Genomic DNA, 17,613 nt, shown 5'->3' on the forward strand with positions numbered 1-17,613 from the left:
TGGGTGGGCTGCAGGTTGGGAGTGAAAGGCACTGGCAGGGCCAGGGGCTATGGTTTGAGAGTGAGGGGCACTGGCAGGGTTGAGTGGGAGATGTGGTTTGGGGATGAGGGGCAATGAAATGGGCAGGGGCAGGGCAACAGCATATGAGGACTGCTCAGTGCTACAAAGCAGTGGTAGATGAGAGGTGACAGCCATATCCTGGTGAGTGAAGGAGGCAGGGGGAGCTCTGACTTTTTCCTTGATTAAAAAAACCAGAATCAAATGCCACCATATATAGGTATTTAGAATGTATTTTATTATAGTGATTGAGGCACTGGTAAGCTTCCAAATTGCTTTAAAATTGTAAATATATCATAAAATATTGTGTTCAACTGATACCTATAAGTATAGCAGTGTTTCATTCTAATCATGGAAAAACAGGATTTGGGGGTCTTTAATCAGAGAATCTGGGGATCCTTTATCAGAGAATTTGGGATTTTTAAACAGAAAACCAGGATCCCTACTATGATCGTTAATGGAACAGTGTGCAGAGTAATGTACTATTCTGTATGAATAAGCTTAACAGAACTGAGCTCTTAACTTCTCACAGTCTCAGTTTCCCTATCTGTGAAATGGCATAATAATAATGAGGAGGAAGGAGTACAATAATAATAAAACAACAACAACTATAATAATAATTGTTGACCTCAGAGAAGGACAGGATGCCTTAATACATATATGCATGTGAAATGCTTTGAGGTCTTGGTAAGGAAAGTTTCAATAGAAGTTTAAATAGTTGTTCTTTTGGCCAGTGTCCCTTGGAGAATTCTCCATGGCATTTGTTAGAACTGGTGTTTTATTTTTCCTAATATTATATATGCCTGGCAACTATGAGCTTTGATATTCTCAGAGGCTAATCAGACCCCATATCATGGTTGGCTAAATCTGATGTGCTGATGGTTATGCTAACATCCTTCCTTGCATGGTTACAAGACTCCAAAGCATGCAACTTTAAATTATTTCAAACGGTGAGCTACAATATATTGCAAGCATAAGCAGTGCAATGATTACTTTTTTTAAAGGAATAATCTTAAAAAAAAAGAAAAAAGGATCAGGTCCGTAAAAATGTTGTGCTTTTTTTTTGTTTTTGTTGTTGGCAATTGGTTGACCTATGAAATACCATAAGCAGCACAAAACACTTATCCAATGACAGCCTGAGGTAGTGCAGGCAGCTCTTAGCGGGTTTATTTTCATTATTACAGCAATTTTAGGGCTGCATGCTGCAATTTTCACTTGCAGTGAGGTATTAAATTGAAATTACCCCAGATGTAATTGTCACACAGAATAATTCTGGACATGCTGAATTTAATACTTTTCCAAGCTGTGGTTTTTATTACCCAAGCAAGTGCCAAAAAAACACTTGTAGTCAACAACTTAAACTGAAATCTGCTTCTTTTTAGGAGCCAGGGTGTTTAGCTGAGGTTACACTGGGGCTGCTTGGAAGAAAATTGCCAGAACTTTCATGCCTCCTCATTTGTCTGACAAACTTCCCTATTCATTTGGACTTCTTTCTTCCTCTTGTGTACAGTATCTAAATTGAGAAGTATTCCTGTGGAACTAGACTAGTGTAAAACCAGTGTGAGTGAGCAAACAGTGCTGTTGTGCTCTGTCAGATATGCACAGAGTGACTAGAACAAGCCTCACATCATTTCACCCTTGTGCATCAGCTGTACCAAGTCAGAGAATTAAGACCCACATGGGAATTTTTCCAGAACAATGAAATGCTAGGTGTGGTCCTTCACTGCCCTGTACCTTGGTCAGTCATGGTCAGTCATTTACACATGTGCAAAATGGGTGTAAAACAAAGTGCTCCCAGAGTGTTCTATATCCACTCTGCTGGTGCAGCGCAATAATAAATCAGGCTGGCAAGGTGCAAGGCAAGAAAGAATCAGGCTAGTAGGGTTCTAAGTCTGGTCCCCCACCCCACACACACACGTTTGGATCCAAGCTTTTCCAAAGTTTGTCAGTGTTTGGGTTTTGAGTTTTGACTCATCTCTCAACTTCTTCCATGAACATTTCCTGATCAGTTTGGTGCTATACATAAGTTACTGTACTGTAATGATGACTAGAGCTTTAGAGTGTATTATGCAAGGAGTTTTGATGACCCATTCCACACATCTTCCCAGCTCTTCCCCCTTCTGGGTGATGTCTTCTCCATACATACACTGTGGCTCTCTTAACTATTGCAATAACTTATAATAATTCTTTATGGTAGGTACTTTCTACAGTCTTTTTTTACTCTGCCAAAATGATCGTCCCTTTCCTGAATCATAGAATCCCTTCTGGATGCCATGTTTGGAACAAGTGGTTGGATACATCTGGGAATGGTTAGGAGATGACTCTATGTAAATAGCACAGAGCACAATCCATGTAGCTTTGCAAGGCAGGTGGCATTCAGATCTGAGAGGAGTTTTTAGTTCTATTTCTCACAAAATTAACTAGGAACAACTGTATACTACTGAATACATTACTGCAGGATAGTAAAGACCATAGTGACTGGTAGGGCAGCAAAGGGCACAGCCTGGAGAGCTGCTGTTTGATAATTTAATAACTCTCTGTTCTCAGCATTCCTGACATATAACTTTGATGAATGAAATATATTACTTATGGGTAGGGGAAAACTTCCTCCTGCATGCTGATTGGCTGTGTACTTTCAAGATCTTCTGATAAAGGAGTTATGTATCATTTTGGATAACACAATGCAGGCATCTGGCCAATCAGTAGCAGTTATAAAAGAGCATGCAAGCTGTCTGGAAGATGGGGAAAATGTGATACAGATGACAGTACATTGGACATTGTGTGTTTGTCTGTCTTCCGGTTTGTTTGTTTCACTTTAAGGATCAAAGAGAGTCAAAAGAGAGCAGCAAAGATGTTAGAGGCATATCTGGATACTCAGCTGGTATAAATCAGTAAAGCATTATATGGAGCTATACTTCCATCAGCCTTGGATCAAAAATAGCTGCAATGTTTGTTAATGTTTTAATCTGGTTAGGAGAAATACTGTAGTGAAGATACTATACTCAGAGGGTGCATCTACACATTCATTAATGTACCCTAGTTACTGGACATTTAGTTTAGAACTTAATGAAGTACTAACTGAATTTCCAGTAACTACATTTGTCGTGCGATATCGCCAGCACATGGCTTTTTTCATTACTGTTACTGCGTAGCAGTGTAATAACACTATGAAGTAGCTTATTACCATGGTTTTTGAGTGATATGCTACTGCACAGTATTATTAGGCTACCACACAGTAAGCATCTCATATAGACACTCCCAGAAGTCCATAATGAAAACTACTCAGTCCCTCCAACCTATTCTATCCTATCCAGGTTATGTAATTAAAGGGCAGTATATTTAGAAACAATCAATTTAGAACCTGTTCTTTATTTACCTTGTTGCTAACCCAGAGGGAACTAATTCCATGGAAGTCAGTGAAAGAAATTCTGTGGCTGGATTTAAAATTAGGCGTGCTAGTTTTATGTGTGTTAGTAACCACAGTAGGAATGCAGACGGGGATAATAATAAGGTTAATTAGACTCCAGCTTCATTTCAGGGCATAAGCTTATTGCTTTTGGGAGTCTGGAAGGATATTTTTTACTTGTAGTATGTGCAGCATCATGGAATGAGTTAGAGGGTATTGTGGGTATCTTTTATCTTCCTTTGAAGCCTTAGGTGTTGGCCACTGCTAAAAACAATCACTGGAGCAGAAAGGCAAATAGGGTGATATTGTTGTTCTTTTAGTAATGACAATTGTCAAGGATGGGGGCTGGTGAGAGACCAGAGCACCTGGTTTGTAAAGTGTTTCCTTTTCCATGGGTTGGATAAAACCATAACTGTGTGTCTGCACATTTGTGAACTTTGGACAAGTTCAGGCCTGGAGCTGAACTTCGTAGATTTGATCCTTCTTCACTATGTTCTCTGTTCCTGTCACCTTTTGTGTTGTTGGTCTCTGCATGTACAGTGCCGGGGGGCAATAGATAAAGGTACACTGGATTTCAGTCCTCTAAAGGAAAAGTAGATGGAGGTCTCTTCTGAGATTTCTTCCCTCTTCACCTGTTTTATTGTTGCAAAACCCCACTTCAGTATAAATCAAACATGAGAATAAACTACCAGTGATTCCTTTTTCCCAGGTGGAGTAAGTATTGCCAGAATAGGTTGACTTCATAAAAAAAGAAAAAGAAAAACAAATGCCCCCCATCTCCTGTTATGTCTCCAGGCCTCCTGAACGAGGATTCCTCATGATGTTGACTAAAGCTACTACGATGACTCACTGAATGAAAGCCTTGAGAGGAACCTTCTTACAGGACCTCACATGGGCATCATCACTTATGCTTAGGACCTGAACCTGATGACATGCCGAGCCTTGTTACACGTGAACTTTAGGTAGCTCTGGAACTCTTAACCCCTGGATTGTCCACACAATAACACCTGAAACTAGTTTTAAGCCCACTTTAGGCATCTTAAAGTTACTCCACTCCAGGGCAAGTGTCTTTCTGATCCATGTTACACAGCTTGTGTTCTATTAATGTGTGGCCATGCTTCACAGATGAGCCACCTAAGCTGCAGTTCTCCAGCATCCCAGGATGCAGCGTCCCCTCCTTCACTGTGCTGTTCTGTGTGGACAAACTTTGCACCCCTTGAACTCTACTGCCCGGGGGCAGTTCTGGCACCAAGGCCAACTTCCTTCTCTCAGGGTGTGACCTTCCCACCCTCAGGATGCAAACCTGTGCACAAACAGCCTGCAGAGCACATGTCAGCTGCCCAGGTTGTAGGACATAGGCAGGTCCTGGGGTGGGGTTGAGGAGGTGTGGGAGGAATAAGGTAGGGAGCTGGATCAGATCCCCATGAGCTGAGGATTACTTCCCAAGGCAGGAGCAATAGCTGCCCCACAGGCACCTTCCCTCACTGCTCCCACCTCCCCCCAACCTAGAGCAGGGACAGAAGCCTGTCCTGGCTCCCCAGCCCCTTGGGTGACTGGTTCCACATCCCGCCCATGACCAGTCCTGCTGCCCGGGGGGGGGGCGGTCCTCGATAGCCGATCACCGTGGCCGATCACTACAGCTGCTTCTGGGAATGGTTGTAGCAATTGGCCAGTGCTTGCAGGGGGGGCACTGGCGTTTCTGCCTGACCCTCCTGCCCATCGCCTAAGCAGTGAGCATTGGCCTGTCGGGGTGGACATGCACCCCTGTGCACCCCCTACACGTCACCATGGCCAAGCCCTATAGTGGCAACTCACAGCTGCTGCTCTTACTTGGAACTCTGCTCACCAGCCCTCTAGTAGCAAATCAGAGTTGTGCAGGTGGTGAAACAGTCAGAGAAGCTTTTTAGGGCTAAGGTGCAACTGCTGCAAATGGAGCTAGCACCAACACAGTCAACATTTAAAGAGCTCAAAATGCAACGTGTAAAAGGCCTCACACTGATGTCAGTCAGGACTAACTCTAGAAGCCATGACATTTAGCTTGTGTGAGTTGGATCAGTACCAAGCGCCAGAGTTTCTCTGACAAACAAGTCAATGCAAGAGCCTTTTTAAAACCATTCCCCTTCGAAAGAGCCAGGTTATTTTCAGGACTGTGATTCAAGGCAATCTTGGGGTTCTGACTACAAGGCTTCTGCAGACTGAGTGAAACACCAGAGGGACTGGGCATAATGTAGGAAGGGAATGAGAGGGATAGGGCAGTTATACAGGGTGATCTTTGGGAAGAGGATTTTCTGGTCAACCAGTCACTTCTGTAAGTTGGTGAATATTTTTTTTTGTGGTCCTTTGTATATTGACAGAACCAAGTAGACAGGTGTGAAGAGTAAAAAAGGCATAGGGAAGTGAAGGGCCTTTTCCAAGATCACACAGAAGGTGAGCTCTACAAGCCAAGAATAGAACCAAGGTTCCTGGCACCTCATTCAGTTCTCTATCTTCTAGATCATACTGTTGTATGAAGATTTGTTCTGTCCACTTTGAGACAGGGTATCTACTTTAACAAGACGTTTTTGTCTCCTGTCAAGGAAACATGTTCTAATAACCCAGAACTTCACCTGTCCTGCTTTCTCACTGCAACCCCTCTCTCAAGTGATCACTGAGATCCCAGTTTCCCCAGTTCTCTTTGGTTTCTCTGAAACCTTATGCACTGTATACATTAGGGCTATGCAAAATTTTGCCAGCTGTTTCATTCTGACACTGTTTCGACCAATTTTGAGGTCGAAACTGCAAAATTGGAAGGAAACAAAGGCCCCCGAAATAGCCTCAAAACAAAATGAAGCTGGTCAAAACGTTTCAAAAGTTGAAATGTTTCGCCTATAGGCTGGAGAATGGGAAGTCAGCCCAGCTGGGCTGACTTTCCATCCCCAGTGTAAGATCTGGCAGGGGGTGGCGAGGCAGACCAGCTGGGTTGCTTCCCGGTCCCCCACGCTACATCATGCTGGGGTGGGAGGCAGCCTCACTGGGCTGCCTCCCACCCCTGGCGTGATCTAGGACGGGGGGGGGGGACAGGGAAGCAGCCCAGCTGGTCTGACTTCCCATTCCCAGCAAAACTTGAAACAGTGTTGAAACAGCCTTTCTGTTTCGCCGGAATGGAATGGAACAGCTGTTTCAACGCAAAATGAAATTTGAGACGAAATACTGTTCCATTGAACTGTCAAAACTCAAGGCAAAACAGAACGGTGCCATTTCTCACAGCCCTAGTATACATGTATATACATAGGTTGGACTCACCCACCTCAGAAACTGAGATTTGTATTCGTGAGTGATTCTGCAAAGAACAAGCCTTTCTGCTGACAGTTTCCAAGGGAAAGGGAGAAGCATTAGCATTTTGGTTGTACTTCAAAATGGCATCCAAACTATATACTTTGCAGTTCATAGATGGAGGGAGCTAAGGAAGTCTAGCGTTTGATTATTGTACTGCAGCTGAGGAATATTATTTACTTACTTTCCTCATGCAAAACTCATGGCTTTATCTCATGGCTTTATTTACAGCATAGCTCTTCTGAATGCCACTTTGAAAGAGCTATAAAATCTGGGAAACACTTCCTCAAGCTCCAGGCAAGCAGAAAGAGGCCAGCTTGCATATGGACCAGCTCTCTGTCCTGAGCCTCAGTCCATGAAACAATGGAGAGACCAGTGAAGCTAATGCTTCCTCTCATATGCATGTCCCCACTTTATTACATACCTGTCTCTTTCCTCTGACCCATTTGTCAAGGCTGAATTCTCACCAAAGCACACAGGTTTGGATGGGCTCTGTAGCATGATAATATTTGTGTTTATGATATAAAGCTGTTTGTGCCCCAATGTCTGGTCAGGTTTATGGAGCATTGTAACTATAAGATGAACCCCTTTGTGAGGTCCAATCATGGTAGGGATCCAGAGCCCAGGTAAAAATCTGAAAGCAGGAAGCACAGAATTCCCAGTTGCTTTGTCCCACAAAATGGGACACTGGAATTTTGGATCAGACATAAATTAATACCTAAGAAAGCCATTAGTTTATTAGTGCTTGGAGAATACTGCATGTGCACCATTTGCCTTTTCACTGTGCCTTTAATATTTGTTTCTATTAAATAAGCAACTATTTCAAAATCCAGATATTTAGTGATAGCTGTATCTTTTTATCCTACTCAGATGTACTACTTTGCACTATCGTCCAGATCTTCCACCAACCAGTATCATCATCACCTTCCACAATGAAGCCCGGTCCACCTTGTTAAGGACTATCCGAAGGTAAGATGGATACTACAAAGGAATATTTTAGTGCAATTTGGTTTTCAAGATCCTTCTCCCAGGAAAACGCTTGCCCTTTTCCTTACAGGATAGTAGTCACATATTCTTAAAATGTTTCTAAAAGGGATTAAACCTTGTTATGTATTTGCATCTGCAATTGTACTTAGCTGGATAAAATTGCAAGGGCTATCAATCCAAGATCTAAATAATTGTCAGCAGAGGTTAGCCTGAACTCTGCCCCCTGGAAAGCATTATTGTGTACAATTAGGTGCACTTTGGTGTGGATAGCAGTAACTTATTTCATTGGATCTGATCCTGGTCACTATCAGGGCAAGACACCATAGTAGATGGATCCTAGCTGCCTGTTTTTAAAATCAGTCAGGGATCAGTGCTCAGCTGCGTTCTTCCACAGTTGGGTATCTGTTGTTTTGCAGACATCTGCCTCAAGATCACCTTTTGAGCTCCTCCAGAGATACTAGTCAGCCACGTATAATGACAGCAGGGATAATAAGCTGAGAAGCGCTGGTGGTTCACACACAAGCTGCATTTTCAAGGACAATTTCTAAGCTCTTCCGGATGAGCTGTAAAGAGGCCTGGGCACATGGCCATTCTTTCATTTGCTGGTTTGTTCTTGGCTATGCTTTACTGTAGGGGATATAGTAGATGCCTCATTTTCACTTCAGATTTTTAAGAGTAGCTTTTAATCCCACTGTCAGACTTAAACCAACAAATCTCCATTCTCTGGCATGTAAAGGTTTTGGGCAGTATATCCACTGTATCTTCTGTACAGAGAGTTAAATCTGGGTGCCTTTCTCAGTGGTTTGCCACGTGGCGGGGGTTTGAGGTCTTCACTGTTGATTCTGTAATATACATTTTAAGTGTGGAGTTCACGCCCATGGGGGCAAGACAATGATGTCCCTGAGCAGTCAGGCAATAGACAGGCCTTCAGTAGATGCATGTAGATAACTCCCCCGGACACTCCAAAAGGACAATACATCCTGCAGTTGTTTCTCTTCATAGATCTGCACCTCAGTCCCAGTCTGCACCCCCCCACCTGCTGTTAAGCAGATCTTACCACACTGTACTGAACTGTATTGGCAGCACGGACAGATGTTCACAGAGTATGGGGCAGACCCCAAACACTCATTTCCTTATGACCCTTGAACTCAAGCTACACTTTCTGTTGAAGGGAGTTAGCATAGTTCTATGAAAGTTTGTAAAGCTAGATTGATTTATGCCTGTCTCCACACCTCTGTCCGTATCTGCTGAGTACATCAAAACACCATTCCTCTAAGGGCCCTATGCCATTGTTCACACTGGTTAGAGGTAGGTATTGGTAACTGCCAGAGCAGATTCAACTTTGATTCAACTTTGCTTGCTAGACTTCTCCTTCATCCTTTCTTCTGTCCTACAATTGAACCTGACAGCTTGGCAGCTGAATTGCCACTTTGCTCTGTGGTCTCATGGCCAATCCTGTCCCCTGCATTTCTTACCTTAGACTCTATTGCCACCTGCCATTGTGGGGCCTGCTTTAACAGTCACAACATACACTCGACTCCCTCATCTTGAAACTTCCTTAAGGATCTGCCTCTTTTTCCAACTTAACCCATATATTAGGCAGCAGCTCATTTCTCTCTGGCCATAGCAGCACACCAAAGTTACTGTGCCTGGGAGTAGCTGCCTTGAGCACTGAGCACTGCTCTGCTTTGGGAGGAATTATTCGCACTGCCAACCCACATGCTAATCAGCCCACTTCGGTACCACACAGTCTTCTTCCAGTTATGAGGAAACTTGCACAGAGCTGCGTGGTATGCTTGAGACTGCCACTGGCAAGCCTGGTGAATTTACTGTGAAGACCTGGCCTCAGAGACCATTTCATCCTCCACAGTTAGCCCTCACCCACTGGATAGTCCACTAACACCTTAAGTCAGCATGAGCTGACATCTCACCACTTTTAGGGTCCAATGACGAGCTCATAATTCCTAATTACAGAGTAGCAAAATGCCCTGGAAGTGTTACTGTTATTTCTGAGGGATAGTGGCTAGAAGTGAGGAGTATTTGGTCCAGAGTGTAACCAGATACTCTTCACAGTTAGCCATTAGTAGTGTAAAGATGGGCGCATCTGAAAGAGATGGTAGGTGAATCAGAATTATGCTGGGATTAGAAGTGCATAGGTGTAGACGTTGCCTATTGTTTCTTGTTACTTTATCGTACCATCCTCATAAAATGGTTCCTAATTTCCATAGAGGCAGCAGCTGTTTCCTTCATCCTCCTTATCTTATTCCTTCAGGGAGGGATTTCCTTTCTATTTATTTGCTCAGGCCACTTTGCTCACTCTCTTAGTTGTGATTTCATTCGTAACTTCTGCCCTTGTCACTCCACCTCCCCTCACACACGCACCTCTGTTAGGTGTGGTCACATGCGTTTTCTCTGCTGGTGTGCATCTCCAAAGCAGGTTTAAATTCCGGCTGCTTCCTCCCACAGGATAACCTCACAACATCACAAAGTACCTCAGGATGTTTTACACTGAATCACTCTATAGTGGCATGGAAAGACCATTTTTGTGTTTTCTGCTGGGTCAAAGCCAGGGTTGAAAGCACCTGACATATCAAACAAAGTGAAGGAAGCCCAATTCCAATCTCCCCTTCCCTCCTGCTTCTTTAGGATGGATTTCTGAATTTTTCCAGGTCTTTGGAAAATGACCTGCCTTTTTCTTCTACCCATGGTAAACATGCTAAGGGGCCACTCCTCTAGGGTTACGAGGCCAGGGCTCTCCTCCTCACTTCGCTTGTAACATGGGAATTGGCAGACTTGTTTTGGATCAGCTACCAAGCCCTTGGAGAGCCAACTGCTGTTAGAGACGAGTAGCAATAAGCCAATTCTTTCCCTACCTCATGTCGAGTCTGAACTCTCACACACCTTCCTTTCCCTGCCTGCATTTTGGATCCAGATCAGATTTCATCTCCCTCTTAAGCATTTTGCAAGCTAATTTGCTGTGTCCTCTGACTGATCTGGCTTTACTCACTCAGCAAATGCTTGGCTTAATTAGATATTACAGATCTCTATCCTGTGACATCTGCAACATCTTGGATCATTTTCCACATGTCAGTCCAAATGAAATCTGACTTGTATTAATACTAGTTTGTAGTGCTAGAGCTGCTGCTGCCGTGGATCTCAAAGCACATTCTGTGCAACAGTAAGAGTGCTGCTACATCACTCTGTAGTTCATTGCAAAATGAAAAGGTTGGTAAGTTCTATTACCCCAGCTGATGGAAGGATGAACTGGCACCTCCCAAAGAGGTGAAGTGACTTACTTAGCAAGCCACTGGGTTATCTTGGACTAGAGGCAAAGTCTCCTTGGTTAAAGTTAAGTGTTTCCTCCACTCTGAGTGGATGCAAGCTGTATGCAAGATGGCTCCCTCCTGATTGCATGGAGCCTAGGGAAGTATTTCCCAGACTCTTTTTTTAGTGGCATTTAGAAGAGCTATGCTCCAAGTCCTCCAACAGCATTGTGAAATTAGTATGCACAATACCTTCTGTTTACAAATGGGAAGAACGTAGGACAGAGAGAGGGTGATCTGACTTGCCTCAACATACAGAGAGAGTAGCTGGCAGAATCAAGAAGTGAGCAAAGGCTCTAAGAACAAGCAGCAGTGCCCTGTTTGGCTGCCTGGCAATGGAATGAAATACTGACAAAGAGCGTTCATCACACTGATTGTTTGGTGTGATAAAGAAAAGAAATAAAAAATGGAAAGGAAAATCAATGCGTGCTGTAAAATACAGAAGAGTGGGGACAAGCCGTAAGTCCAGGTTATACAGTCCTAACTAGACAAATCAGCCCATTTGGAGTCCTTCAGATGTCTGTACTGAAGATGAGCAAACACTGGGGGGAGTATCCCATTCACATTACTCTGAATGTGAAGGTGAACTTTGATTTGGCTGTCTCTGTGTATCTTTTTATGAGCCTTAAGCACTTTACTTGCATGAATAAGCAGGAAAAGCTGGAGTTTAGATTGGGCACCAGAAGCTAGGACCACAATTAGAAGTAGATTGTTAAATCCACATGTCACACCCAGTCCTGAGTGGCGAAATGAGTAACCTAGTCAGGGGATGAAAACAAGGTCATGAGACATCTGTCTCTACCTGGCACAGTGCATCATGTGAATTTCAGAAACAACACCAGCAATTTGCATCAAGGAATTATCCATTAAGGAAAACAAATGGATCGATTGAATGACAAACCAATTCAGATATTTTGTGATTGCTCACTGTTCACTCACAGATGGGAAAACAGGAAAAATTGACTGCATTCATGATTATCTCCATGAATAGATATGTAAAAAGCTCAGGCAGTAGGTAGGCAAGAGAAAGCCTGCGTGCTTCACTGGCTAAGTTTTAAGGCAGAAGAGAAACAAAGAGGATGAGAAGGGAGAGGGAGGAGAGGAAGATGGAAGGAAAGTTGGCCTTTTCATTAAGGCTGTATTGCCCTGGGAATCACCAGACTTGGGTTCAGCTCCTGGTTCTGCCACAGACTTGTTTGGACAAATTTCTTAATCTCTCTGTACCCCGGTTCCCCAAGCATAAACTGGAGATACGATAGCATTGCACTATATGATGGGGGTCTTGTGAGGATAAATGCATTAAGGATGCTGAGATGCTCAGAAGCACTGGCGATGAGTGATATAAATACTTGCACTGAGAAAAGGAATGGGAAAGAGTATAGAAGGCCCAGGATGTCTTCTCAACTATCATCCTTTCCTTTTACAAATGTTATTGGCTTTCCCAAATTGTTTTCTTCCCTCTCTTTCTCTCTCTCTGCCTCCTACATACTTGAATTAAAAAAGAAAACCTCTATCTCATTTCCATGCTCCTCCTGTTTTGCTCCTCCACAGAAAGAGCCGAAGGACGTGCACAATGGCATAGCAGCCCCTGGAGAAGGAAAAGCAATGCTTCAGTGAAGGAGCTGGACTCAATACCGACAGGGGCTAGATTGAGTGTTCGGTCTTCTGACAGTGATTAGGAGTTACATCTTTCTTTCATGTAACCCTTTCTAGCAGGAAAACAGGAGCCATGATACTTGGCAAACTATATAACATGCAGCCTGGAATATATCCCCGTAGAAATGCAGCCTGTAGGGAGAAATACTATATACTTCCTAGCTTGATCTTGATTTGCTACCATTCAAGTCAGAAGGAGGCTGCCCCATATTTCCCTGGGTGTGCTCAGCACCTTGGATTATACCTTGGACAAGAAATGCCCACAAATTTGGCATCCAACAGAAACCAGAGTGTGTTCTAGCAAGGCAGAATGATAGTCCCCAGGCTGGATTATGAGTAGGAGAGCTAGGTAAGAGTTCCTATGCCTGTTGAAATGTGCTGTCCAGGATCCCAGGTACTCAGTACCTCTGTGTAATGTGTCAGCCAAGGGGGATGAAGCAAGTTAGGAAACTTTGGGATCAGCCAAGCCTTTGTAACAAGTCAACAGGAGAGGAATTGAGAAGCTCTGCTGGCTGGCAGCCTGCCAGGCGAGGCAGTGCTGCAGTGCCTGATACTCTAGGCATAGTGCCCAAGCTCCCCCAGGGAATTACTGGGCTCAGTGCTGCAGGAAGCCGATGCCAAATTGGGCAGGATGAGAAGAAGCAGAGGTGTGGCAGACCACCCCAGAGCCTGATGTGGGGAGAGAAAGGAGTAGCATGCTGAGAGTTTCTCTCTACATCCATCTCCCTCTGTCCTGAGCTCCCCAGAGCTGACAGTCTCAATGGGGCTGCTTTCTCCCACTAATGGGGGAGCTGTCTATCCCCCCAGTACTTAGGAGTCTCACTCTGGTTCATTCTTCTCCATGTTGCAGAACAAATTCCAGCACTTCTTGACCTCCTCATCTTATACTCTGACATCTGAGGGCTGCCATTCCTTGGGCAGCCTTCATTTCTCATAACATTACTATATATTCAAGCAGGCACAATGCTTCCCAGAGCTTGAGGGAAATGTAGTAGCCAGTCCTGATGAAAGGCTCAAGGCTGTTCCCTTTCTGCACCCAGCTGGTTCTGTTGGGTGGTTCAGAAGATGGATGGTGTCCCCACACACCTTGGAGAAGCTATCATTAACAGTAAGACTCATAATCCATATATTGGGTACAAACTGGTGCTCATTCCATGAGCAGGAAGGTATGTTTCTCATGTGCCGACAAGGCGCTGGGTACCATTTTGCCCACACCTTCACATCTTGCTTCCTTTGAACTTCACCTACTGAACCACGTGTGTGTGGGTTCTTTCCCCACCTTGTACTAGGTGCATTGCAGAGTGGATTTGCCATATGGTGCACAGCATGGAGAACAGTGTCAAGCCCATAAGAATGTCTGTTCTCTTGCCTTGCTGCCCTCAAGCACCTGAACTAATTTAGCTGTTTTCTTTTCTTTGGCAAGGTCCCAGCCACCTGTTGAAGAACCTCTTTACAACATAGGTGCATGTGCTTAAATCACAGTTCGTGTTTGTGGTATAAATACAATTGAACTATGGACCTGCTCTTCAGCTGATGTCAATGCTCCACCTGCCCTGACTTCAACAGAGCTACAGTGACTTATATCAGCTGAAGCCCTGTATTTGAACCAGGTTTCTGAATTGCTATAGCTATCGTAACATGGATGGCTGTAGCACTGCTCAGGCAAGGATCAGTCCCACATAAAAGCCAGTCTGAACAGAGTTTTTAGGATGCTTTTGTCACATCCAGCTTCCATCTTGCTCTCTTTCTTTTATATTCTGAGCCAGATTTCAGTGATTTCAGGGCTTCCCCACCTTTGCTATTGACCTCAGCTCTGGAAGGCTGTCAAGAATTCCTTTTAGACATAAGCCCCTCCTGACAGAAAACATCCAGTTTTACTTTGCTGAGTGATCCTTATGTATTTATTCTTTAAATCTGCAATTTGGGGCTCCAGAATTGAGAGCCTTAATTATTTACCTCTTGCTGACAGCCCAAAAAAACATCCTTCGGCAAAAATCGTGACGTGAACACCCTGCATCCCAGATCAAATATTTAGGTTGTTAATTAGCAGGTAAAGTAACATGTCTTTCATTTTCCAATAGCTGTCGGTAGAAGTAGGCAGTATCTTGGGCAAAGAACATCTTGTACGCTCCCCTCTACATATGATCTCATGAGCATCCTAAGGTTGCCAAGAAAAGAAAGTAGGGAAAGCACGTATATTATCCCTTAGACAGTAGGTAAGGACTTTATAGAGGCTGTGCCATAGCTCAAATGACTCTGATTAAAAGACTAAAAACAAGCCAGGTGTTGCTCTGAAACTATATAATTAGCGCTATGTGCTGACATTTTTTCTTTATTCCTTTTAAAAATAAAAAAATAAAAAAACCTGGACATTTTATTTGCTAATCATCTCACAGTAAGTAAGTATACAGTTGTACATGTGCTTTTACCTTTTGATGTTAACATAAAGAGGACTCTTGAATTTCAAAGAGCTGGTGGGTATTTGAGAGAATAAATGCAGAAGCTGCAGTGTAATCAAAGCTCATTATGGTTATTCTTGGTGTGATGTCTCTCTCCCGCTCCTACATAATTAGCCATTTTGGGTGGTTCGAGCAGTTCATTTAGGCGGGCATTTTCTCTTCTCTCGCACTCTGTCTGACTGTGACCTCTGACCCCTCTGTCACTTTATTATACTGCTGGTTTTTCTTATTTCACAGACCCCAATATGTTGCCATGGAGAGAATTGAGGGTTCACAATTCCAGACCGATCAAGGTCTGGAGTCACTTTTATAAATGAAAAAGTGTTAAAAGATGACAAAAATACACACAAACAAAAGACATACACTCACATCTGCAAACAATTGTCAGTGTTTCTTGCATCTGTATTTTGCAAGCAGCGGTATTAATTTTGTCCTGATAATTATTTGCAGGTGGAATTTGGGGATCTGATTCAACAAATCCTTGCTGTTAGGCATGAGGAGGAGAATGCCAAGAAAAATACAAGTGGCAAAATTAGTTAGAGACTACAATGAAAATGTAGGGTCAAACTCTGCTTGCTTCCACTTCCCCCATCTTAGTTATTTTATTGAACTGGAAGAAGTTACATCCATATATATCCAAAGTAACAACACAGAATCTAGCCCTTATTCAATTCAGTAGGTATAAGTATATCCAATGGGGAGAGTCCTGGAATCCTTCTTGATAGTAATTGGTGTTTGTGTGAGTTAGGACTAAATAAGGGACTTGGAATTTATTTCAATAGATTTTTTCCATTATAATATACTACCTGTATTTTATTTCAGTATCTATAAATAACAGAAGGACTTCAAAGAACAGTGATATTAAGAATCATATGTTTTTACATGTATGAAAGAGAAAAGAACCACCAAAAAAAAAGAAAAAAGAAAATCAAAGCTCAGTGAGGATCTGAGTAATAGAAAAGCTGCCTTTGAAATTTTAAAAGTTCCTTATACAGTATCTAAGAAAATCCCTGCAACATCAAGAAGCTCAAGGGTTCAATGTTTCTGTTTCCAGTCATTCTTCAGGACTGTCACACTAGGAGAGTATGTAATCTGGTGTGTTTCCAGTGGTTTTGGTAACTTACTGTCTGATTAGTGGAGAACAAGTAGGAAATGTGTGTCAGATGTGGTGAATTTGGCCTTGCTGGAAAGCCAGTACATTTGTTCTTAGCCTCTTCGTGAAATAACTTGCACTTATCTTACACTGAACGTTTTCTGCAAAACCTTTACTGCCAGTGGCAGCAGGTCATTACTGGGCAGGTCTCTGGCAATTTAGTCAAGAGGTATGTATAACTATAGTGACAGAAGTATCTGCTATGCAGTAAAGATATACCCACCCTAGCTATAAACTAGGTAGCTTGGGTCCCAGTAGCAGTTTAGCCACAGAAACACGGAGCTCTCTGTACAGGATAAATTACTCAGCCAATATTCTCTTTATGGTTTAACGTGATCTGTGGTGGGTATGGAGGGATACTGCGGGGGAAGAGACCACTGAGTTCCCTGTGCAGCAGTTTCTTCAGCTGCCTCTGCTTGCTAGAGCCTGTGTTCCCACTTCCCTGGGAATAAAAGTAAGGTGTTTCCTTCAAAATCAGCAGAGTTATGCCGAACAGAAAATTGACATCAGTGAAAAAGCCTAATGTGTTCAGTGTGACTCCACTGGCCCAGTGCTGTCCTGTTCCAGCTCTAACAAGGCTCCAAGCTGCATTCAGGCTGTTTTAATTTGCATTAGTGGTGCAGGATCATTAATGGAACCTAGATCAGGGGACATTAGGCCGGATGGAGCAGAGCTGTGCCACACCTTTCTCCCATGCCAGCACAGGCACAGTAAGTGCAAGGCCTGGCACTCGCTATCCCTGGCACCCAGATGGTTCCAGTTACCAGAGTATCTGAGTTCCTCCTCATCTGTAATGTGTTTATCCTGACAACGCCCCTGTGGGAAAGGGCAGGACTGTGATGAGCTTTGATGGCACCCTTTTAAAATGGGGAAACTGAGGCACAAGAAAGACCAAGTAATTCGCCTGAGGTCACACAGGCCATCGATTGTAGAACAAGGGGATGAACTCAAGTTTCCAGCTAATGCTTTAATCACAGGACATTTTCCCTGTAGTCTGTTCTCCCGTCCCTGGGGAATTCTCTGCAAGCATCTTGTAGCTAATTTGCAGCTTGAATGGCCTAGAGGGGCTAGCTCTGAGCATCCAAACTAGCTGCATTGCCTTTAGTAGATATGCTTGGGAAAGTCTGTTCACCAGGGCCCCCCTTGGAGTCACCAGGAACAATGGCCGCAAGCTGAGGGAGGATAGGTTTAGGTTAGATATTGGGAAGAACTACTTCACTGTAAGGGTGGCCAGAGCCTGGAATAGGCTTCCCAGAGAGG

At 43.6% G+C, this 17,613-nt stretch overlaps 1 protein-coding gene across 1 annotated transcript in view; it reads left to right on the forward strand.

Moving 5' to 3' along the window:
• The window catches only part of GALNT14 (polypeptide N-acetylgalactosaminyltransferase 14), a 217,713-nt gene that overhangs the window by 142,225 nt on the left and 57,875 nt on the right, over positions 1-17,613 (forward strand). The window contains exon 4 of the mRNA XM_019548585.1: positions 7,646-7,744. Coding sequence (XP_019404130.1) covers positions 7,646-7,744 — 99 coding nt within the window. The remainder of the gene's footprint in view (positions 1-7,645; positions 7,745-17,613) is intronic.

Source organism: Crocodylus porosus, unplaced genomic scaffold, assembly GCF_001723895.1.
Source record: "Crocodylus porosus isolate Cpor-Errol unplaced genomic scaffold, CroPor_comp1, whole genome shotgun sequence".
Lineage (NCBI taxonomy): Eukaryota > Metazoa > Chordata > Crocodylia > Crocodylidae > Crocodylus > Crocodylus porosus.